Source organism: Bactrocera neohumeralis, chromosome 3 (assembly GCF_024586455.1).
Source record: "Bactrocera neohumeralis isolate Rockhampton chromosome 3, APGP_CSIRO_Bneo_wtdbg2-racon-allhic-juicebox.fasta_v2, whole genome shotgun sequence".
Taxonomy (NCBI): domain Eukaryota; kingdom Metazoa; phylum Arthropoda; class Insecta; order Diptera; family Tephritidae; genus Bactrocera; species Bactrocera neohumeralis.
The window spans coordinates 27,491,159-27,516,608 of NC_065920.1; the positions used below are offsets into that span (position 1 = coordinate 27,491,159).

Here is a 25,450-nt window from a genome sequence, read left to right on the forward strand (position 1 = left end):
TTGGGATATTAACCGATAAATTAACTGTTAGATGTGTTGTATGGCAATCTTGTTTCTTTCATTTTCGCACAAAACATAAACGCTCAGTGATGCACAGTTTTAAATTTTTCTATTAAAAAAATTTTGAAAAGAAATTGTATGCTGTCAAATACATGCGAAGCATACTAGATAAAGAATGGTTTTGCTATGCATTCGGTAATATGAGATTTGTGTATATCCAAATACCCAAAACATTCCGTAACAGAACATAACAGTATGTTGAATTTTAATTTTTATGTTTCCCTCAAAACTGTGTTTTAAAACTATTTAACAAGCCCGCTATACAACCCTGTGCAACCGTAACAACGAAATCGAAAACAAAAGAGAAGTAGTAAAAACGATAGCTAAAATTTTATCGGATATCGACAATTGCCCGCTTACAACAATTTCTCATCAGTATCTTATTTTCCCTGTTTGAGTGAGCAACAAAATTTTTGCAAGTGGAATTCCGCCGTCGAACGTGACATTTAATCGATGTAGGCATTAAAATATAATTCAATCGCATTGAATAGTGTATTAAAAAATTCTAACGTAAAATTTTACCCTAAAAAGAAGTGATCGTAGATATTACAAAGAAAAATTTGTGGTAGACATTTCGCCTACGAAAATCTGGAAATTGCTTTCGTCTAAATGCACATTACATTGCAAGTAATCACGGGCAACACATTTTAATTATATTAATGTACAATAGTGAAGAAAATCGATTTTTCGTGTGTGATCAAAAAAAAAATTGGGGCACCTAAATACAATACGGTTCAGTTCAGTTCAAATCACTTCGGCATTTATAAGGTGGTAGAGAAGCTGAAACAAGTAAGCATTGCCGTTATAAGTGCAATTCGACTGTGTACAAAAACAACAATTAATGATGTGAATTGGATTAACCTCTAGAAGCGCAAGTGCATTTACATTATGTTCTTTATGTTCGTTGCTGTTCTATATGCACAAAACATATAAGGATAATATACATAGAAAAGTGTGTTAAAGAGTTGGGGCGGGGGTGAAAACACGAAGTTGGACAAGCTGATGTTGTTTTTGCATTAATCGTCTGCTAATTGGAATGAAGGTGGTGTGTTTCAGTCGAAGCCTCAGCTGATGAGTCGACGCTATTGCGCAAGGTAGTGCTGCGCAACTACACGCTGCTGGAATGTAACAGCTGTGTAAATAGCGAATTTCTATGCTAACATACACACCTAGAGAGGAGTAGAAGTTTTGGTCAATTTTACTTGTTATAAAAGTTATAGTGACTTTTACAATAATTAGGCATAAATGAAATACAATCATAAGCCGGCTCATATTTTAGTTATTAACACTAGGGTTACTCGTTTAATGTGGCTTTATATAATAGTGGCAAAGAGTCAAAATTATGTTTGTCCGTATGGAGTTGTTACCTATTGTGCCCACGTGAATAATAGTGTTGTTTTCTAGGTTTACGTCAAATGAAGTAAAAAAGAAACACTTTTCAATGGGCTGCTGTAACACCTTTTGATTCTTATACCCTAAGATGTCGTTAGATATCCTAATTCTAATAAAATATAAAAACAAGAAAAAAACCTTAGAATTTGTACCAAAGCTATGATACCTTTAGGAGATAAAACAATTTTCGTGTAAAAAAAGTTTTTGATCGCCCGGTTTGTATGACAGTTAAATGCTTTAGCGGTTCGTTCTGTGCAATTTGTGCTTAGATTGTAGCCTTGTGATGGACAATAATATTAGCCACATTTACTGAAGTTATGTATCTCGTTAAATAAAAATTTTTCCTCACATGGATTTTGACTGATCAATTTGTAAGAGAGCTATATTCTATAGCGGTCCAATATCGGCGTTTTCTACAAATGAACAGTTTCTTTGGGATAAAAGGACGTGTTCAACATTATCTCAAAAACTGAGAGACTAGTTCGCTTATGTACGGAGTGATAGACGGACGTGTTAGATGGACATGGCTGCATCGACTCATTCATAAACAAGGTGCATTCCAAAGTAATCAGGACTTTAAAACAAAAAACAGAACAAATAGTTTTTTCGGCAAAATTAATTTATTTTATTCAAAATAGTCTCCTTCTGCTTCAATACAGTTTTTTGCACGGTCCAAAAGCATGTCAAAGAGTGTTTTAGCTCGTTGGGCAGTATGGCCGCCAGTATGCCGGTGCAAGCCTTTTGAATGGCCTCTACGTCTGCACAACGCTTTCCTTTCATGGGCAAATGCATTTTTCCGAAAAGGAAGAAGTCGCACGGTGCCATATCAGCTGAATACGGGGAGTGGTTGATGGTTAAAATGTGATTTTTGGTCAAATAATCGGTCACAAGCGTCGATCGAATGTTGGATTCTGAGAAATTTTTGGTCGTCAGTCAATTTGTGCGGAACAAATCGTGCCCACACCTTTCTTAAGCCCAAATGTTTGGTCAAAATGCGATAAATCGATGTTTTGGAGATGTTCAGTTCCATTTCAATGAATTTCATCTGATTTTTGATGAATTCACGCACAGTTTCAATGGAATTTCCGGTGATCACGGGTTTTGATTGGCCCCCATGTTGAACGTCATTTATGTCCTCACGACCACTTTGAAAATATTGAAAACACTCGTGCACTCTGCTACGGGATAGGCAACTATCGCCATAACCTTGTTTTTTCAATTTAAAACTTTTCGGTGAAAGTTTTGCAAATTTAAAACAAAATTTAACGTTTGTTCGAAGCTCATTTTTGCACCGATAACACAAACATACTGACATTTAAAACGCAATAACTTCACTTCAATCGATGAAATGTCATGAAATTCTCACTGGACAATCGATAAAGATAGCAGATTCTAACGCACCAGTCGACATATAGATGACGCTACCTGGGGGCGCTAGATTAAAAGGTTCTGCTTACTTTGGGAAGCACCTTGTACATATGTACATATATTAATGAGTTTGGCTTGGAATTTCAGAAGAGTTCTGCTTTTGCGGTTGTGTATTAAAACAAATACTTATCGTATTAAAGACTTTGCCTTTAGCCTTTGTTTTTATATGACTCAATTATAATAGCATAAAAAATATAATTTTCCTTTAAGAAAATCCATTTGAAGAAAGTCTGTTAGAATAACGAAGAACTTTTTAAGTATGTATATAGCAAATGGGAGCTGGGGTAATACATGGAACAATTTAACACATCTTCTGCAATAAATTAAAGTCGCGCCGTCATCCTCATCTTTGTATATATAATGCATATCAATTTTGATTATTTTTAGGTGTTACAAACAACCATAAGGTTATATAAAAAATACAATACTCTCTGGCAAAGTGCTGAGAGTATAAAAGTGCAAAGAAAATATAAATAAAGCGCAAAAGTAAAAAAAAAACGTGAATAAACAACATAACAGTAAACACAAATAATTAGCAAGGAAGAATAATACATTAATGACGAAAGCTTGTGGAACTGCTTAAAATAAAGAATTGAAGTATTTTTTACGTAGAGCTCTTTAAGCAGCAAACTAAACATACATAAATAAATTCTATTAAAGGAATGATCAACTGTATGAACTGAAGGTAAGCTCATTGTTAATTGTTATTATTAATATATCTATTTCAGTAAATAGTTACTTTTATGAAAAGGCAAATGACAGTAGGATGAAATTAGAATTAAACACTCCTCTAACACTATTCTCATTATGATCCGACGCCGTCGAAACAGCACTTTTCCTGAGCCTAACGTTATATAACTTCGATTACAACCAATTTTAAACTTACAACACAATGTGGTATTGAAAACCGCTACCGCTAAACTAACAACATTCCATTTCTCGCTGAATACCGCGTTACACATCCAGCGAAAATTTTAGTGAAATTAGTAAGGGAAATGTCGATAAGAGTAAATGTGTTAACTTTTCCGAGGTCACGTTATCACAAAAATGTGTTACAGCACTTATTTTTCATCGAAAACACTTTTTAAGTAAGATTATGTCGGCTAATTTATCGCAGTCACAAGCATTGATTTTTTGTTGCGGAAGTTATATTTTTATAGAATATATTTAAATTGTTTGCCTTTAAAAGTTGATTGCAAAAGCTACTTAATTCCCGCTATTGTCGCGCTCTTGACTCTACCTTTTAATAGAGACATAATAAACTATGCATTTATCTGCAATATTTTTTTTTATATATGTAGGTACATACATACATATGTATGTATATAACCCACTTGTTGTTGGCTGTTGTGTCCTTTCGGCTATAATCGCGTCAACGGTGCCTACGCCAATAAAGAAAGAAGAAGAATATATCCCACTTTTTATACCCTGAACAGGGTATATTAAGTTTGTCACGAAGTTTGTAACACCCAGAAGGAAGCGTCGGAGACCCTATAAAGTATTTATATAAATGATCATGATAATGAGCTGAGTCGATTTAGCCATGTTCGTCTGTCTGTCTGTCCGTCTGTCTGTATATATACGAACTAGTCCCTCAGTTTTTAAGATATCGTTTTGAAATTTTGCAAACGTCATTTTCTCTTAAAGAAGCTGCTCATTTGTCGAAACTGTCGATATCGGACCACTATAACATATAGCTGCCATACAAACTGAACGTTCGGAATTAAGGCCTTGTATGGAAAACTTTCGCATTTGACAATGTATATTCACAAAATATATTATTTTCTAAGTTGGCAGATCATGTTATTTTCTAATGATAATAATGTAATCTCATTTGACGAATCTTCACGAAATTTGGTATGGATTACTGCTTAAGGTAATAATATAATCACCGAAAAAATTTTTCATATCGGATTACTATAGCATATAGCTTCCATACAAACTGAACACATAGTTGAAGCTGAAGTTAACGTTTTTTCTTGTTTATTTCTTATTTTGAATTATATTCTCAAACTTACTGTTACTGTTATATTTTATCGCCGGGTGCATATATTTTCATATACATATGTATTTGCATTGATCAAAATCATATACTTGTATGGAAAATTTTTTTATCTGAGGAGATATCTGCACGAAACTTGGCATGAATTATTGTTTAAAGCAATTATACAATATCTGAAGAATTTGTTAAGATCGGATCACACTAGCATATAGCTACCATACAAACTGTACAATAGGAATCTTTTTCTGTATGGAACCTTTTTGTAATTGTGAAGGGTATTATAGCTTCGGTGCAACAAAGTTAACGTTTTCTTTGCTTTTGTATATTTTCTAAGGTAGATACGTCAGTGTTTTTTACACCAAATTTAAACAGTTCATATTTGTTTTATCTTATCAATAGATTAGTTGTTTGTAGGTATTAACATTTTGTACATCAGCTGCATACATACTTACATACGTTTGCTTATGGCTAACAGCAACAAGGTTGCAAGTAACATAAATTTCATTTGTCGAATTTCTCACCCACTGATTTATTTTGCATTTCTACTGCCTTTGAACGTTTGAGTGTTGTTGTGTTTTATTGTTTTGATAACACTGGTCTGCAAAAAAAATTATTTCTTAATGTTTTTATCATATTTTGGGCTCTAAGCAAGAAATTTCACATGCAAATAAGTACAGCACATTGATTTTCAATTTAAATTCCATTTAATCAAAGAACGATTTTTATTAACTAATTTTATTAAAAATTATAAAAAGGTGAAAAACATTAGGATCGAAGTTTCACAGTGAAAAATGGAAATTCTATAGTTAGAAGTTCCAAAAATGTCTTTAAAATACTTATGCCATAACATTAAGTGACAAATAAGTTATAAAAAATGGCAAACAGTTATATCTACAAAAGTAACAAAACTTCTTATGTACTTTTGTCACAATTTTTCGAAGTATTTTTTCGTTGGGAGACCAGTGTAATTTAGTGTAACCAACAACTTACTTTTCTTTTGCTCCCCTATCTCCATTCTTTCCTCTCCAGTATTTCGTTGCGCTCACCGCCCTTCAATCGGCACGCCTTGCATTTTCTGGTTTTCTGGTTTTCGTGGGCGTAGTTTGGTACAAAAGCACTCATATCTACTTGCATATGCATATACCAGACTAAGTTTATAATCCACATATGCGATTTGATTGCACAATCTTTCATTAATAACTTTGGTTTGTTTGCGAGCCGGTTGATTACACGAGTTTCCAATATAGTGTTGTTGTAGTGTATTTACATTTGTTTTGTTTCATTCAAAGTGATTACTTTGTATTACGCTTTTTTGTTTTTGTAACGATTTTGTATTTTCCACACTCGAAATGTTGTTGAAGCTTTGAGACCAACCAGACGTGAGGAAATCTGAAGATAGTAAACAAAAAAATTTGTAAAAACTTAGTCGGATGGAGGATCTTCAGGATAGGCGATCTCCAGTTAAAGAATATATATATGTATGTATTTAGCCTCTTAGATGGTGAGAGACCCCACCCTTTGCTAATGGCTCCTCTACAGCAGTACAAGGCAATCGGTGCCTTTTTCGCTCTCTCTTCGATATTTAGCTGCCATGAAAGCTTCCTATCTAAGATGAGCCCAAGATATTTCACTGTATCCGCCGGTTGCAGACCGATGTCTCCCATTTGCGGCAGTGGTGCCACCGAGATCTTGTATCTTCTAGTAAATAAAACTATCTTTGTTTTAGTTGAGTTGATGGCGAGATCACTTCCGACAGCCCAATTTGTCACAACGCTGAACGAGTTAGCACTCGTACACTGTACTCAGGAACTTTGCTAGGCCATAAGCGCTACATCGTTTGCATAGGCAATCATCCGGCAGCCATGATCTTTAAGGTCGTTAACGACCAGGATCCATAGAAGAGGAGAGAGAACTCCACATTATGGGGTTACCCAACTCACATTTCGACGAGCACGTACGTCGCTCCACTCCGTTTCAATCACTCTGTCGCACATGAGATGTTTGAGGTTCGATTCAACCCCAAAACCGTCCAGAGCAGTTGCGAAAGCTTCCGGCAGGACGTTATTGAAAGCTACCTTAATATCAAAGAAGGCTTACTCAAGTCATGGCAAGATAGTATGCACGGCAGTATCCACTGAATTGCCTTTACAATAAGCATGTTGCGCTACTGATAAATGGTTCCTCGTATTGCGCCTGCTTATATACAGGCCATCAGCCTCTCCAGAGTTTTAAGTAAGATGTTCCTCCTTCTGATGGGCTTGCAGTCCTTAGCCGTAATGGATTTAACGCCTGATAGAAAATAACATAGCGTTTCTATTTAACAGGCCATCACTGTACTGCTATTCATTTAACAGGAAATTTTTTCTCAGAACAATATTTATTTTCAATTTGAATTCGAAGTTGCAAAGGTGGGAATTCGCGCTGAATAATTTTATATGATTAAGGTCAATTAGCGGTGAATAATAATTGTTTACACTAACGATTATGATGCTATTTGGATATAATAAATCTTTGAGTTTATGTGGAAAACATTTTGTCTCATGACGAAAATGTTGCTGTAATCGATTCTATCGAGAAATCTAGTTGCCGTAGTTGCACGGAAGGCGGTACTTTTTTTCGTTGGCTGCTCGCAAGAGTTTTCGTATCTTTATTGACTTCTTCTTTATTGGTGTAGGCCCCGCTTATGCGGTTATAGCCGAGTTCACAACAACGCCCCAGTCGTTTTTCCGTTTCGCTATTTGGAGATTCCAAGTGTAGTCTGGTCCTTCTTCACCTGGTTTTTCCAACGGAGTTGAGATTTTTCTTTTCGTGCTGTCGAAGGCCGCTTGTGTGTTGATACTCTTTTCACGGGTCTTTTCCAAGATTTAGCGCAGGCTGATCTGGGCAGTTGTTGATTTTCTAAGCCTGACGCCACACTCATAAGGTCCAATCAGTTTGATGACGGCGGGCTTTATTGTTTCATACAGTAAGCTCGATAGAATCCTAAATGCGATGTTGAGGTGGCTTATTTTCCGATAGTTGTCGCAGATTGTGGACTCTCCCTTTTGTGGATTGGGCAGAGCACACTTAAATTCCAATTGTCGGGCATGCTTTCGTCCGACCATATTGGCAAAAAAGCTGATGCAAGCTCCTTATCAGTTCTTCGCCGCCATATTTGAATAGCTCAACCGGAATTTATCGGCTCCCGCTGCTTTGTTGTTCTTCAGACGGGCAATTGCTATTTGAACTTCTTCATGGTCGCGCAGTGGAACGTCTGTTCCATCGTCATCGATTGGGGAATCGTGTTCACCATCTCCTGGCGTTATGCTTTCACTGCAATTTAGCGGGTTGGAAAAGTATTCCCTCCATAAACTAAGTATGCTCTGGGCATCAGCCAATAGATCACCTCTGGGGTTTCTACAAGAGTTTGCTCCGGTCTTGGAACCTTCTGTTTCGAGCATTATCACTGTCGGCCAGCTTGTCAAGCTCTTCTTTATTGGCTTGATACTATGAATAAAATAAATGTTTCTCAACTTTCCAAATATTTGGGTTGAAGAGAGTGTTGCGTTGCTCGCTTAAATTTATGATGTTGACAATGCTTTTAACCGCACTTTTTCCAACGGATCTATGCAGTAGTCTTTATTCATTTATCTGCAAGCCCTTGAATTACTTTTGTATAATAAGTTTTCATCGATGCGATGAATTACCGTAATTTAATGTTAATGAACTCGGCGATGGCGAAACTTTGACGACTGACGTTCGAACAAAAGGTTAATGAACGTCCAGACAGAAATAAGTATTTGTAATTTGTATCTGAAAGCGTTAAGCTTTGTTCCGTAGCTTTCAGTAAATAGTACGAGTGCAGGCACAAAGCGATATTGTTTGTACTCACTTATCCGCTTTGGCGTCACGTCAATTTCTATCTGAGTAGCTATGTATCTACAAGTATGTATGCGTATGTACACATGTGTGCGCCGGCGAGCAGTTGCCTTGTAATGCTAGAGACGGCGACAATAATGCCAGTCAAAGCCATCACTAATCGAACATTCATCGCAGCTATACATGCACAAAAGCACACACACACATGAGTGTGTGCAGGCACCAATACATTTGTAGTTACATGCCAGAGAGCACGTGACTAAGTTATTACTTTCGTTTTGTATAAGTTGGTTGCAACTGAAAGCAACAACAATGCTTGTAAGTTAAAGTTACTTACATATTTCTTGGCCGACAATTGTTTAATTATTTACTATGTGTTATTAAGGTTGATAAGTGCGCAAATTTATCACTTTCGCAAACAGTATTACCGTGTTGATAGCAACGCAAACAAACTCGCCCGTCTGTGGAAATACAAAGTATCTAAGGCAATATATTGCCACTTTCTTACCCCTGTGTGCAAAACCAACACTTCAAAGCCAAAAAACAAAACGATTCGGAAACAAGAAAAGAAATGAAAAGTTTGCACTCGGCTTCCACACATACACATACATATTTACGTTTATAAGCAAATACAAATCAAAGTCAAGTAATCGAAGACTGTTAAATGCAACGGCGTGCAGTGCAAAGCCACGGAACAACAACAAATAATGAAAATAAAAACAAAAAAAAACGTTATTCGGCTGCACCGCAGCTATAATACCCTTCACGCGTGTATTTTTATACCATAAAAAGGTAAAAATATTTTTAGCTTGATTTTGATCGTCCAGTTTGTATGGCAGCTATATGCTACAGTGGTTCGATCTGAAAAATTTCTTCAGAGATTTTACCATTCTTTTGGACAATAACTCATGTCAAATTTCGTGAAGATATCTCGTCAAATAAAAAAGTTTTTCATATAAGGACTGGATTTCAATCGATTAGTTTGTATGGTAGCTATATGCTATAGTAGTTCGATCTGAAAAATATCTTCGGAGCTTGTATCGCTGCTTCGAATAATAATCCGTGCCGAATTTCGTGAAGATATCTCGTTAGATTAAAATGTTTTCTATTCAAGGACATATATTTGAACTTATAGTGTGTATGGCAGCTACATACATACTATATATGCTATAGTGATTTGATCAGAATAATTTCTCCGGTGAATGTACCGTTGCTTTGGACAATAACCCATGTCAAATTTCGTGAAGATATCTCGTCAAATAAAAAAGTTTTCCATACAAGAACTTTATTTTGATCGTTCAGTTTGTATGGCAGCTATATGTTATAATGGTTCGATCTGAATAATTTCTTCGGTGAATGTACCGTTGCTTTGGAGAATCACCAATGCCAAATTTCATGAAGATATCTCGTCAAATAAAAAAGTTTTCCATACAAGAACTTTATTTTGATCGTTCAGTTTGTATGGCAGCTATATGCTATAGTGGCCCGATATCGACGAAACAGGCAAATGAGCAGCTACTTGGGGAGAAATAGAAGTGTGCAAAATTTCAGCTCGATATCACAAAAACTGAGGCATTAGTTCGAACAAATGCAGAGAACAAGCAAATAAAACGAAGAGCAAAGAAATCAGCACAAAACTATGAGCAATATAAGCGTAATGTAATTATAGTCGCACTGACTAACTGTAAATAGCAATATTTTCAAACACAAAAACTAGTAAAACACTCCAATCACGTTCGCCGGCGAGATAATGGCACGCCGGAGCAAGCGATTCGCCATGAACATGACTTGTCTATGCAATTAAATGACAAGCGGTTACAGATGTATGTATGTATTTATTTTGTTCCCTGCTTTGTTAGCATGTCTGCATACGAACGTTTTCTATGTGTGCTGAAATTTACTAAAAAAATGGAGCGTTTCGAATTCCTCAAATCAGTTCGGCTTGCGGAAATATGAAATGCAAACGCCGAGTTGCTCATACGTCTAGGTGACCACTAGCGCTGATTTTCCTTTGTTCACCATGTTTCTGCTGCTGCACTTCCTGCTGTGCTTTGAAGTGTTCGAAATGTCAATAATTGTAATGTATTGAAATGTTTATCAGAATACATAACGGTGTCAATATTGTTGCCAAACAATGCAAACTTAAAAGTGTGGCTTAATGGTGAAAAGTCGTGCCCCTGGCCTAATTGAATGGACGGAAATGTATATAAATGATTTTTGTATAAATTATGAGTTTATTTCATTTTTGCATATTTTTCATATTGATTTGTTTTATTAATTATTTTTTCTCCGTCCTAATGACAGTTAAACAAAAAAAAAACGGGAAATATTAAGCGATGCTTCAAAATCGACACGAGTTCAAAAAACAATGGGTATCGAAAAACGCTTAGAGTATATCATAAATTTATGCAGTTAGCTAATATCAATTCCAGGCAATTTGTCAGATTCGTGGAGAGTATGGCAATCAAGATGTTTCAACTTTAGTTTTGCGATAGTTGGACAGTGGAGGAGAAATTGTCTGGATATCATTTTCATCACTGCAGCCTTGATAAATTGCGTCCTCCAAAAATCTTTAGCCACATCCCTATGATACAGTGTCCAATAAGGACACCTCTAATTGTTCCGCTGTAAAAGATACTACAGTGGTCTGGTCTGAAGCAAAAGTTTATTGAGAGCTCCCTGTACAAAACATCCTCTCCAACCTTCCACTTAAGCATCGATCCGTCCGTGTAAAAGGTGGAGTTTGTTCCACCTTGAAGTCAAAAGACGAGTTTTCCGCCGCCGCCCTCTAGTTTGGCAGTAATGGCTTCTCCCTTGTTGAAATATAGTAGAACAAAAACATTAAGTTCATTTCTAATCACCAAACCAGTTTTGATTCTAGCTTCTAGTGTCATTGATCGCCAAAATCCTATCGCTTTTTGTCTTTAACCCAGCGATTCCTTTTCTACTCAGCCGCAGTTTTTGAATTAAGACAATGTCAGCGCCGTCTCAGCCGATCAACGCAAAGGGAGTCTTCTCAACCAGCACCTAACACATTAACTTCATGATGACCGGAGAGGAAAGTACTCTAAGGCTTAACTGAAAAGAGGAAGCCTTGACATTAATTTCCTCTCCACCAGCCACTTCTGCAGAGTATCACCCCTGCATACATACTAAGGCGTCAGAATACCTCGGCTACCAGTCCAGAATTTAAACATTGCTCAGGAACCAATTGTCCGTAATAGTTGTAGAAGGCCGTGAATGCTGTGGGTCATTTGGCGTTACCCGGAATGCGCCGCGAGGAGACTAACCTGTCTTACAGTCCTAACTCTCTCTAAATACTCAGTTTTCATACACTTATCTGTTCCTAATTTAGCGTTAATTTTTCGTAACCGTTAAATATCCAAAGGCTTGTCTGATATTTGCGTTGTCAAGTGGGCTCGCCTCACTCATTTATAAATAGATCTTAATAAAGTTTAGCAGGTAAAAGATTATAAAAAATTTAAGGTGACTTTTAAATGCTTGCTTGAGGGGCTTGCTTTCATTGATTTATATCTCCATAAATGTATAAAAGCCGCAAAGTATTAATATTCAAATGTGTTCTGACATAATATTAAAATGGATATTGGCGACTGCGTATTATGAAAAACATTCCATAATTCCAATTTTATAAATTTTTTCCTGTCAACGCGCAAGCCACAGAAGACTTATCAGTTATTCAACAAACTTGGTGTGCCGGAGATGGTCATTTCTTGTTATGATTTGAACAACAAAAATGTTTGTCGTAATATTTTGTAAGTTATGTTTTCTGTGGAAACATAAACCTTTTACTATTTTGGCCTTACGCTTTCCTATTATTATAGTCTGAACAGGAATTAGTAAGTTTGCCACGAATTTTGTAACACCCAGAAGGAAATGTCGGAATCTCTATAAAATATACCGAATATGAAGTTGGCATAGCTTCAAATATCGATTTAATGGACTGCTTCAATTCAGTCAGATTTACGGATTTTTTTCACATAACCCCATAAAAAGTCTGGTGCAGTCATGTCAGGTGTTATTGGGGGGCCAGCGGAAAGTGGAGTTTCTTGATATTAATTTGTTTTAAATTTTTCGTAGGAGCTCTACAATAACCGGTCTGGCTATGTGTGTAGTTGCTTTTTGGAATCAAACGCTATTGAAAGGGATAGATCTTCGTCGCGGTTCTAGATAAAAAAAAATCATCCTTTAATAACGGTTCCCATTCACAGTTACTGTTAAACCGTTTCCTTTAAAGAAGTATGGTCCGACAAAACACCTTGATGAAGCTGCCCACAACACAGTGACTCGCTCCGTCTTGTGGACTATTTCTGGCTTTGATTCGCTCTATATACGGCAATTTTGCTTGTTCACATTTCCGATTAGATCAAAATATGTCTTATCAACAGTCAGTTTGTCTTCTTCGACCACTTCAATAATTTTTATACTCTCGCAACAAAGTTGCTAACGAGAGTATTATAGTTTTGTTCACATAACGGTTGTTTGTAAGTCCTAAAACTAAAAGAGTCAGATATAGGGTTATATATATCAAAGTGATCAGGGTGACGAGTAGAGTTGAAATCCGGATGTCTGTCTGTCCGTCCGTCCGTGCAAGCTGTAACTTGAGTAAAAATTGAGATATCGTGATGAAACTTGGTACACGTATTTATTGGCTCCATAAGAAGGTTAAGTTCGAAGATGGGCAAAATCGGCCCACTGCCACGCCCACAAAATGGCGAAAACCGAAAATCTATAAAGTGTCATAACTAAGCCATAAATAAAGATATTAAAGTGAAATTTGGCACAAAGGATCGCATTATGGAGGGGCATATTTGGACGTAATTTTTTTGGAAAAGTGGGCGTGGCCCCGCCCCCTACTAAGTTTTTTGTACATATCTCGGAAACTACTATAGCTATGTCAACCAAACTCTATAGAGTCGTTTCTTTCAGGCATTTCCATATACAGTTCAAAAATGGAAGAAATCGGATAATAACCACGCCCACCTCCCATAAAAAGGTTATGTTGAAAATCACTAAAAGTGCGTTAACCGACTAACAAAAAACGTCAGAAAAACTAAATTTTACGGAAGAAATGGCAGAAGGAAGCTGCACCCAGGCTTTTTTAAAAAATTGAAAATGGGCGTGGCGTCGCCCAGTTATGGACCAAAAACCATATCTCAGGAACTACTCAACCGATTTCAATGAAATTCGGTATATAATATTTTCTTAACACCCTGATGACATGTACGAAATATGGGTGAAATCGGTTCACAACCGCGCCTTCTTCCAATATAACGCTATTTTGAATTCCATCTGATGCCTTCTCTGTATAATACGAGTATATACATTAGGAACCAATGATGATAGCGGAATAAAACTTTACACAAATACGGTATTTGAAAAATATGTAAATGACGTATAATGAAATCTCGATTATCACTTTATCATGCGAGAGTATAAAATGTTCGGTGACACCCGAACTTAGCCCTTCCTTACTTGTTTTTTTTTTTTTAGAAAATTCCGAAAATTCCAGGCGAAAAGGCTAATCTAGAGAGTTTAACCGGCTTGGTATTTGAACTTTGTATGGAAACAGGTTTAAGTCATCATTAATTATCCCTTGAAATGTTCGTCTTGCGCCGATAAATTGCGACTCGAAACTCTTGGATTTTCGTAAAACAGCTGCGATTGTTTCTTGAACACGATCATACGGATCTCGATGGTACGATCTTTTTGCGATACTTCCAGATCCCATGTTTACCAACCTTATCATACCATAATGCTCAGAGCACGTTGTTTTAAAGTTTTGGTAGTATACCTGGAATGATAAATTGGGCACTTGTTCCTTGAAAAAAAAGGAAATTCGCTATCATAAGTACACAGCACATTCAGCCATTTTGTAGACGACCAATTGAAATGTAAAGGCATTTTCTGGGGACCCTTTATCTTCACATTGTTTTCAAATGGGCTCCTGCGATAGCAACCGACGAGATTAAATCATTTTTTTCTAATTTTTGAGAATGCTGAAGGTTTGTTTTTTACATATCGTATAATCTGGCTGTCCACTAACATCGATATTTTTACATTTTCCCCACGAATCCTCGCTCTATCTTTGTATTTTATACCATTGGATATCATTATGGAGCTTCATGTCTATTTATTTTTGCTTTGTCCCCTTTTGCATTGTAGTTGCCAATCACTCACTACATCAAACTGTTGGTACCAAAAACTTTTGGATACATAAAAACATCAATAATGAAAACAACAAACACGAAGCGAAAGAAGCTCTGCACTGTATTCACGTAGCTTAATGAATTCCAAACCTGTGTTGTAACTGAATTTAATTCAATTTCAACGCCCCCATATAGATCCAACACATACCCATGCACTCATACACACTCAATAAGTTCGTGTTTTGTTTGCCTGAAGGCAGACGATGGCGGCAAATTGAAACCGAACTGCTTGTCCGTCGTTTGTTTGTGTGCAATTTTTATTTCTATACAAATAAAAATATGAATTCATTGAAAGACTTGTAATGTCCAATTAATTGAAATTAATATTAATATGCATGCTAAGTACGAAGATTGTCGCTTTAACGAACACTCGTACTCTTATTCGCATGGCACACGTAGCGCGCAGCCGGCCGGCCTCCACGCTACCCCCATTTCTAAATTCAATTGTGAACCCGCTTCCTTCTTCGTGCGTCTTTTGAATTTCTTAACCGATTTATTTGTTGTGTGGCAGACTGTCGTGTCTTTGTTCGGTGGAATTCTATTTTCGTAAACACTTATCTTCTTTTATCATCCGTTTTTTTATTTTTATAAGCATTTGTGTGGATATATTTATTCTTTAATTATTTAATTCTTGTGGTTGAAAATCTTTGTGACGATGCGGGTACCTGGGCCGATCGCATGATCTCGCTGCTGATTCTTAATTTGCCGCCATTGTTGTGAACTAAATTATGGAACTCATTGTCAACAGAATTACTTACACGAATCGCTTTAAGATGACCTAGACACTGTTGCACTTAATTCGAGAATGTGAAGATATCGTTTTTTCAATTAGGTTATGTAGATGAATACTGTCTCCATAATACTATCTGTTGGGTTGCTGAATTGGTGGTTCTTGGAGAATTGTTTTCAATAGCAATTTCTTATTTATTATATTGGGGTCCAGAATTTGGAAGCTATGACTGTGAAACTGTTTCGATCCTTTTAAGTTAGATTCCAAGCGGTCCAAAATGGATAAGCAAACGAATATTTTCCTTCTTGGCGACGTGCGTACGCTCCGAAGTCCTAACATTGACTCGGACCATTTTCTTGTTGTGCACAAGATGCGCACCAAAAAACATAAGGAAAGTTCGACGTCGAGAAGCTGCAATAACAACAGACAGCCGAACGATTTTCTACTCGACTTGTACTCCAGCTCTCTGAGAGCACTCATCAGCAACTCGGTGTAAGGGAACTGTGGGCGGTGTTTCAAGCTCCTTAGAGTAAGTTTGGGTATTGTGATATGGGTATAAGTTTTTCTACTATTACTTAAAATTTCATAAACTAATACTTACAAAAATTATGCAATACTATTCCTTGCTTCATTGCGCAATATATCTCAAAGGGATATTTCGGTATCTCAAGTACTTTGAAAGATAACTCAATTAATCTATGGATGGTCGAAAAAGCGACTTCGCCAAAATGTATGGGTAATGTGATATACTATGTCAGGTAAAGTGATATACTATATCACATTACCTATAAGCTTTCCTTAAAAAAAAAAATAAGAACGAATTGCTAAATAATACATTTATTAAAAACAAAAAAGCGACATTTTGTATTGTTGTAATATAATTCATTAAGAATAAAAAAAAAACATGACTATTCAAGTATGTACATAGAAACAATCAAGGATTCAAAAAAATGTGTACTGTTTTTAATTTTAAAATGTTTGGCAGGACTCGCAAACAAATATTGCTTGACGCTTAGGGAGACGTTTGCCCAAACTAAGTCGCATAGCAAACATGGTACCCAAGCAATACTTCCTTTATCCGTCTCAAAGTTTTTGTTGCAAAAAGCGCACGCAGTATCCTTACTAGGTGGTGTTTCCGCCCAACATTCCTCATCTGAACTGGGAAGATGCAAGCTTTTTTCCGACTCGCTCGAAGAAGTTTCCCTAGTTTTGGTTGCCCGTTGTGTTTTGGTTTTACGTGAATGCGGTATGTCTTTTACATTTCCTTTTTTCTTGCGCTTCTCAACATTTCTGATGCTTTCCTCCAAAAGCGCTTTATATGGTGATGTTGTTAACACTGTCGATTCTGATCGTTTGCCTCTGGAGCTGGTAGACAGTTTTAGCTTAGGCGGTTGGGATATCTGCCAAGGTGTGACGAAATTTTTCATCGCTGCCGACTTGTGCTGGCCACTGGTTCTTCTAAAAATATATCTTCTATAGGTTGAGTATCTTTCAGCGGATTTTCTTGGCGTTGCTCCATAAAATCACTTTCCTGGAAAATATTTTTATCAAAGGGATAGATGCCAGTGCATTTGAACCCATTAATTGCTATCTGTGCCGTTTGAACTTTCAGATAAGCCTTTGAAAACAGCTCAACTACATCAAATTGTGTCACCTTTCGGCCTTGCTCTCGCATAAATCGTCTTATTTCGTCATTGTAATATGTTTTAAGAGGACCCATAAATGCTTTATCTAAGGGTTGCATTTTGTGTGTACAATGAGGTGGCAATGATAAGATAATGACGCCATTTTGACGAGCCTTATCCAAAACATCAACATGTCGCGTATGACTGTAGTGGTGATCTAAAATAAGCAAGATTGGGTTCTCCTTTGATGGATTAGTGAATCGCAAAAAGTGATCAAACCACGCGGTAAATATTGGTATTTGTATCCATCCCGATATGTGACAAGCAGAATCGGAACCAGGGGGAGCATGTTTCATTAAAAGCGGAGGGAGATTTTTTCTTGGAAAAATGAAAAATGGTGGAACAAAGGCTCCTCCTGCGCTCATGCAGCTTATAACTGTTATGAGAGATCCTCTTTCTGCTGAAGTCATGCAACCAATTTGCCTTTTGCCTTTTGCTGCTAAAATTTTTGGCTGCTTACTTTGCACGATAGACACTCCTGTCTCATCAACATTCCATATTCTAGTTGCAGAAAATTTATGCTTCTCAAACTCCTGCTCCAATAAATTATAGAACTTGCTCACATTTTCCACATTGAATCCTTTGATTCTCTCGATTGAGGTACCTGTGGCAGAGCGTAAACTTATTTCCGTTTTATGTCTATTTAGAAAGCTACGCAACCAATCTTTTCCAGCGCATTCCCTGATTATGGAAAATGGGTTCTCAATATTATTTCGCTTTGCTAATTGAAATGCAAGCGAACGCACATCACTTCTAGTGAGCCCCCAAAACTTTGCCTCCATTTCTCTCAAATATCTTATCGCTGCGGGCAGCTCTTTGCAAGGTTGCAAATGGGACACCATACGTTTTCGATGCCAGAAGTATTCCCATCTTTTCGGCTCTTACAGCCTGTATGGCTTTTTTCATGTTTTCTGCATTCCACTTACGAATTTCCCCTTTCTTCGGCATTGCGAAAAACTATAATTTAAGAATTTTACTTTTACCTACAAGATACGTTGTATGATATTATGTTTTGTTTAATATGATATACTATATCACAATGGACAACATTGACTATATCACTTTAGCCAAACTCGAGTTTGAAATAATAAAATATTTGTTTCACAAAAAAATATTTATTTGGGCTAAAAATTACCTGAATTACGGTTAATTATATTAACGAAAGATCAAGAAAAAATTACTAGAATTCTAAAATATGAATTAAACTCTGAATAATCCTTTGTCGAAACGCCCGTTGAAATAATGGTGACCGCACTACTATAAACTTTTTGGCACACTGAGAGCAAACGAAGTAAGCAACAGTTTTTTACAGTTGCTTTTGTATTCTCGGAAAGATTCATGTCAAAACATGAATAGTTTACGAAATATGCTGGCATATCACATTGCACACCCATATCACAATACCCCAACTTACTCTACGTCTGGCTACGAACGAAAAGGCTAAAGAACATCTGGTACGATGAGGAGTCTCGTGTTGCAGTGGAGAGAAAATAGACTGCTTACCTCGCAACGTTAAAATCGACCACAAGACGAGCGGGATGGGATAGAAACCGGGATCTGAAGAGGGGAGCGACACGCATTTGCAGACAAAAAGAGAGATCCAGAAATGCGTGAGTATGAAGAGCTTGACAAGCTGGCCGACAAGAGTAATGCTCGAAAATTCTACGAAAAGATGCGGCAACTAACAGAAGGTTTCAAGACCGGAGCATACTCTTGTAGAACCACAGAGGTGATCTTGTGACTGATGCTCGGAGCATACTAAAATTATGGAGGGAACACTTCTCCAGCCTGCTGAATGACAGTGAAAGCATAACACCAGGAGATGGAGAACCCGATTCCCCAATCGATGACAATGGAGCAGACGCTCCACACACCACCTCTTCTTCGATTTCAAAGCTGCTTTTGACAACACGAAAAGGAGCTGCCTTTATGCTACAATGTCTGAAATCGGTATCCCCGCAAAACTAATACGGTTGTGTAAACTGACGTTGAACAATAACAACAGCTCCGTCTGGGTAGGTTTCTCCGAGGTTTCCGACGAGGAAACTCTCTATCGTGCGACTTCTTCAATCTACTACTGGATAAAATACGTTATGTTGTCGTTCTTCTCGCATTAATTTTCTGCAGAACCTTTCTCTCGGAAACTCGTGGCGCCGACTCATCAGAGGTCCATGTCTCCGCATCATATAGCAGGACAGGGATAATGAGTGACTTGTAAAATTTCTTCTTTCTTCTTCGAGAGAGGACTTTACTCCTTAATTGCCTACTCAGTCCGAAGTAGCACTTGCTGGCGTGAATTATTCCGCGTGGGATTATGATTCTGACGTTGTTGTTGGTGTTAAAATTATCTGCGACCTGTATATCTGCTATACAAACTGCATGTTTGAAATCAAGTTCTTGTAAAACAGTTTTTTTTATTTGCCGAGATATCTTCGCGAAATTTTTACATTGTACTTGTCTTAATCAAGATTTTGTAGGGAAACTCCTAAGTTGTGAAAGATATTATTGCCCTATGAAACGACTGCGCATTGTACTCAACTCAATCAAGTACCTAAACGCTTCTTCATTCGAACTTCTTCTATTGCTTACATGAAATACCACGAAAAAGGCAAGCAGCAAAATATCCAATTTATTCAAAAATTTGTTGAGATTGAAAGTATGCAACAACAACATTGGTATGTGTGCGTTTTTTCGCCAAAAATCGGTCGATTACACAAGCGACCTCATCAACGAGTAAATCTCGCTTGCGACGACACCAATCAACATTCCAGTGTAAGCTGGAGGCGGCAGGCAGCAGCCAGCTTCTTTCAGCGAACGATGAATGCGTACTTTTCATTGCCGACGGCTTTTGACAACGACCATCATCTGCACAACAAACCCAACAACAACTGGCAATGTACATACATACATACATATGTGCTTCGTACCTGCCTCGCACACCCCCCAACCCCGAGGTTATGTGCAGACCATGGGGCGAGGAAATGCGGCTGGTTCTTTTCAACTCATCGCCGCGCGCAGTTCGCAGCTGGCCGATCGGTCGGTCACGTAAACAAGGTTAATCAAGCGTGCTGAGGCATATCGTTTACGCCGATTTTGTATTGTGTACTTTGGCGAGTTTATTGTGAGCGCGCGAGAAATATGAACAGAAAAACAAAAAAAAAACACAACCAAAAACAACAACAGCTATGCGAAAGCGAAAACGTTGCAAAAATTAAGCCAAACAATAAAATTAAATGAAATGATAAAGAAATTAAAGCGTTGTTGTTGTTGTTTTTGTCTTGCGCATTCGCCTGTATGAATAAAATGCCAAATTAATGTTTATTAAAAGCTTGTTGTTGTTGTTCCTGTTGTTGTCTGCTCGCTTTAGTGCTTTGTAAATGCGTTCGCCAGCTGCCTGAAATGCGAATTGGTGTGCGACCCGACGCTTCGCCACCACAGGAAGCGCTCAATTGTCACTTGCAGCGAGCGGCTGCTGCTGCTGCTGCCAGTTCAGCGGCTCTGCTGGGCTCACCTTTCCTCTTGGCGATAATACGCATATGTGCTCATACAGTTATGTACTTTGTTTGCATGTGTGTGTTATTTATCTTCGCTGGAATCTCAAGCTGTTTACGGCTTAATGTGGCAACTACGCAAATATCGCTTTTGCGCCGAAGCGACAGCGTGTGGGCGTTTTCTGTGGCGGCGTGGCAGCCACTGCCGCATTTGTTTGATTTTATTAATTTGATTAGAATTTATGAGGATGCGAGCGCACGCTAGTATCCGCTTACATATGACAATTCACACACATATACTGTGTCAGTCGAAAAACTAAGAACACTGCAAATAATTGATGAATATGATAAAAACAGTTGTTAAAATTGCGTGCATATTTAATATTTCGTTGAATAGTTTTTGTCTTTCCAGCGAAGCTTTATATCTTTTTAGCACTGAGTTCAAAAATTGTCTGTGAATATTCCATATTAAGCTTCTCGGAATTTTTCCACAATTCCTTCTTGTTTATCGACCTGACGCTTCCAATTTTCTCTTCGACAGTTCTCCGATCTACTGTATTTTGATTCAAAGAATGCAAAAGCGAATTTTAAACGTCTTTTTTAATATGAAGAAACCGATATCAGTGAAGAATCGATGTACATATGTTTGGGAACCGGTTGAAACTTTCACTTTCGTGGCATCTTACATTCGTTTAAGCCTGACTGACCCACACCGTACTAGGGGAAGCCGTTCTTACGAAATTGAGGTTTACGTAACCGGACTCCGCCATTCCTATGGTTATTGGGTCTCGATACGAGTTAAGCGAACTCGATGCGACAGCTTCGATGACTCCGTATTCACATCGGCTCTTACAAGCGGTTCTTCCATAAAGTTTATTTTCTTTTAGTCTCTTCCCAACTGACCGGGCGCAAATTTGAACTTCTGTCTCTGCTCTACTTTCAGCAGCTGGTTAATGGACCTCGGAACGATACAATTCTCATGAAATTATCATCTTCGCTTGTAGTTTTGCAAGGCTTAAACCTCTTGCAATGAGTTTTTTGGGGTTCTAGGACGTGAAGCACAAAAATGGAAGTTTATCCCAATAAGTCTAGCAAGTCTAAGATGTCGTGAGCTGCTTGACCTACGTATATGTAAAAGTATCGTTTCTGGCCTTTCCCAAGTGAATGGCGATCAGAGAACTTTCCTCACTCGTGTGAACTTCTACTTATGGCTCTATCCTCCATCTAAAGAAGATGTCATCTTATCCTCAAACAAAAAAGTTTAACATAAACAATGCTCTTATAAATTAATTTCCAATCGCCTCTTTTTGTTTTAAGTGTTCCCATTTTTATGTCCAAAACTGTATATATGCCCATTTGTTCATATTTAATTATGTACATTGTTTTATCAGCGTAGTCATTGCAAGTGGGCTCGTGTACGTCGCTCTCATCTTGCCACCCGTTCACTAAGCTCTGCGTACCGTTATTCTGCCAGCTGAACGCGGGCCTCTTTTTCGCATATTTAAAGTATATTAAAGTACATATGTACACTTAATAATAATTATTCCCATCTCGACGGCAACATATGGCATTCCGTTATTATTGGCTTTCCTCTCCGCGACCGTCGTACCGCCATGTAATTTATAGCAATTACGCGTAACTTTTTTCGTGTAATCATATACTGACCTATTGAAATTAATCTACGAGCGCATTTAGCTTCCATGCGAGCACTCGCTCATCCGTCATATCCGCTTAATGTGTGCTAATGAGCGTTGATTGAAATTTTAGTCGCACTAACGATGCTGTTTTGAGAGTTCGTGTCTGTGGTTTTAAGTGACTTTTAACTGATTTCACTTTATGCATTTGAAAAAGGTCAAACGGTTGTTTAAAGTTAGAATTTATCACTGTTTAATTTTGTTTTTTGTCCGAAACAAGCACCTCTTGAGGTGTCGAAAAACGAAGTCGGCACTTACGGTGTGTTCTTCATCCAATTGAGACATTAAAAACCAAGTGTGGAGATACCAAGTGTACCAAGACTTTCTCCACCTGGTCTTTCCAACGGAGTGGAGCGTTCGTCTTCTTCTGTTTTCCCGGCGGGTACTATGTCGAATACTTTCAGAGCTGGAGTATTTTCTTCCATTCGGACGACATGACCCAGCCAGCATAGCCGCTGTCTCTTCATTAGCTGAACTATGTCAATGTCGTCGTTATCTCGTACAGCTCATCGTTCCATCAACTGCAGTATTCGCCGTTGCCAACGCGGACCATAAGTCTTCCGCAGAACCTTTCTCTCGAAAAGTCGTAACGTCGATTCATCAGATGTAGTCATCGTCCATGCCTCTGTACCATATAGCTGGTCGGGAATGATGAGTGATTTCTAGAATTTGGTCTTTGTTCGTTGAGAGGGGACTTTACTTCTCAGTTGCCTACATAGTCCGAAGTAGCACCTGTGGACAAGAGTTATTCTGCGTTGGACTTCGAGGCAGACTTTGTTGTTGGTGTTAATGCTGGTTCCAAGGTAGACGAAATTATCTACGACTGCGAAGTTATGACGGTCAACAGTGACGTGGGAGCCACGTCGCTAGTGCGACGACTGCTTGTTTGATGACAGGAGATATTTCTTCTTGCCCTCTCTCACTTCCAGACCCATTTGCTAATCTTTCTTATCCAATCTGGAGAGAGCAGAACTAACGGTGCGGAGGAGTAGATTGAACTACTACATTTTACACAGCCGTATTAGCTTTGGGGGATACCAAGTTCCGACAAAGCGGCATTAAGGCAGTTCCTTTTCGTGCTGTCGAACGCGGTTTTAAAATCGACGAACAGGTGCTTTGTGTCGATCATCCTCTCACGGATCTTTTCCAAGATTTGGCGCATAGTGAGTATCTGTTCAGTTGTTGATTTTTTCGGTTCTAAAGCCGCACTGATAAGATCCAATCAGTTTGTTGACGGTGGGCTTTAATCTTTCACATAATACGCTGGATAGAACCTTATATGCGATGTTTAGGAGACTTAACGCACGGTAGTTGGCGCAGATTGTGGGGTCTCTCGTTTTGTGGATTGGGCAGATCACCCTTAAATACCAATCGTTGGGCACCATATTCTATAAAGAAGTTGATGCATGCTCCTTATAAGTTCTTCGCCGTCTGAACTAAAAGCTTTAAATTCTCCTGTAGCTATTACGTCCATTACTTGACGATCCGTTTACAGAGTCGGACATCCACTGGTTATCTATCTGTCTGAAGAAATAACAGAAACCTGTCATCTTGACCTTATATTCTTTATTAAAAGTGAAGTATTTGGAACTCTAAACTTTGAAATTGTCCTAATTTTCTGTTCTCAGCGACTAAAACGAATTATTTTCACTTTGTGCTTCTGGAGTTATCAGTGATTTTTTGTTTTATCAAATGATAAGATATACCTAGGTATGCGACATGTTAGTTGTTGGTGGCAACATGTTATATTTTAGTTTTTCAACAGTAGCGCTATACACTCAATATCAGTTAGCTTGTAGATTGTACAGGTTGTTTTTGTAACCGTATGTTCGGACCAAGCACTTAGTGTAATGAGAACACCTAGTCATAAGAAACACGAAAAGAAAATAAAAATGGCAAAAAGAAATCTAACTGTTAGCATATTGGAATATAGAGTATTTAAATCACAAAAAAAACATAAAATAATGACAGTACACTTAGAACATTATAAATATTTTATGACATGTTTACTTGGACGCATTTTAAGTTTTTAATGTCTTCTCTTCTACGAAATGACTGCCTTAACTGATAACCGAAGTTCTGTTGCATGACCATAAGTCGACCAAATCGGCTCGTGTTTGGTGGAAATGTATTTCTTGTTTGTTAAAATCTGCTACAACAAATTTGCTATCAGCTCACAAGTGTCATAAGCACCAAGTAAACGATTGATACTGAACTTAATGACGATCACATAATACTTCGTGTTTTGGCGACGGTCGCTCATTGCATGTGCGAGGCGGGTGTGTGTGGACTTACATAATATTATATTTCTATGGCATTATAGATCCATTTTAACTAATAAACCAGGTAAAGGGAATACATATGCGAAATAGTTTAATTTGATAATTCACCTAGAGGACCGACTTGACTGACCGATTGGGAGATTGCGGGATTTATAATATTTAAGCAGCTTTTTTTACCCTAAACCGCATATTTTAAAGTTTACTACGAAGGTTGTAAAACCCAGGAGGAAACGTCAGAGGACTTATACATATATATGCATGTGTATACAAATGATTAGTGTGACGAGATGAGTTGATTTAGCCATTCTCGTCTCTCTGACCTTCGGTGAATATGTATATGCGAACAAGTCCTTCAGTTTTTGAGATATCGATCTGAAATTTTGCACACCTCTGGTTCTCCCCAAGAAGCTGCTCATTTGTCGGAACCGCCGTTATCGGACCACTATAGCATATAGCTGCCATACAAACTGAACAATCGGAATCTAGTGCTTGTAAGGAAAACTTTTTTATTTAAGAAGATATCTTCGGGAAAATTGACATGGACTTTTGTCTACGGATAACGGTACAGTCGCCGAAGAAAATGTTAAGGTTGGATCACTTT

General features: G+C 37.8%; 2 protein-coding genes across 10 annotated transcripts in view; one reads left to right on the forward strand and one right to left on the reverse strand.

The window, feature by feature from the left end:
• The first annotated feature begins 451 nt into the window (after positions 1-451).
• The window catches only part of LOC126753269 (GTPase-activating protein skywalker), a 170,226-nt gene continuing 145,227 nt past the window's right edge, over positions 452-25,450 (forward strand). For 3 of the 9 annotated variants that reach the window (XM_050464581.1, XM_050464590.1, XM_050464593.1), the window contains exons 1-2: positions 456-849; positions 3,268-3,565. The gene's annotated coding sequence lies outside the window, so the exon portion shown is untranslated. The other 6 variants (XM_050464587.1, XM_050464582.1, XM_050464584.1 and 3 more) reach the window with 6 other exon arrangements.
• Positions 16,576-18,647, reverse strand: LOC126753290 (uncharacterized). Its single transcript, XM_050464623.1, has 2 exons — positions 18,518-18,647; positions 16,576-18,339 (listed from the first exon to the last, which is right to left on the reverse strand). Exon 2 carries the CDS (start codon positions 18,222-18,224, stop codon positions 17,121-17,123), a length of 1,104 nt encoding a protein of 367 aa, XP_050320580.1. The 5' UTR covers positions 18,225-18,339; positions 18,518-18,647; the 3' UTR covers positions 16,576-17,120.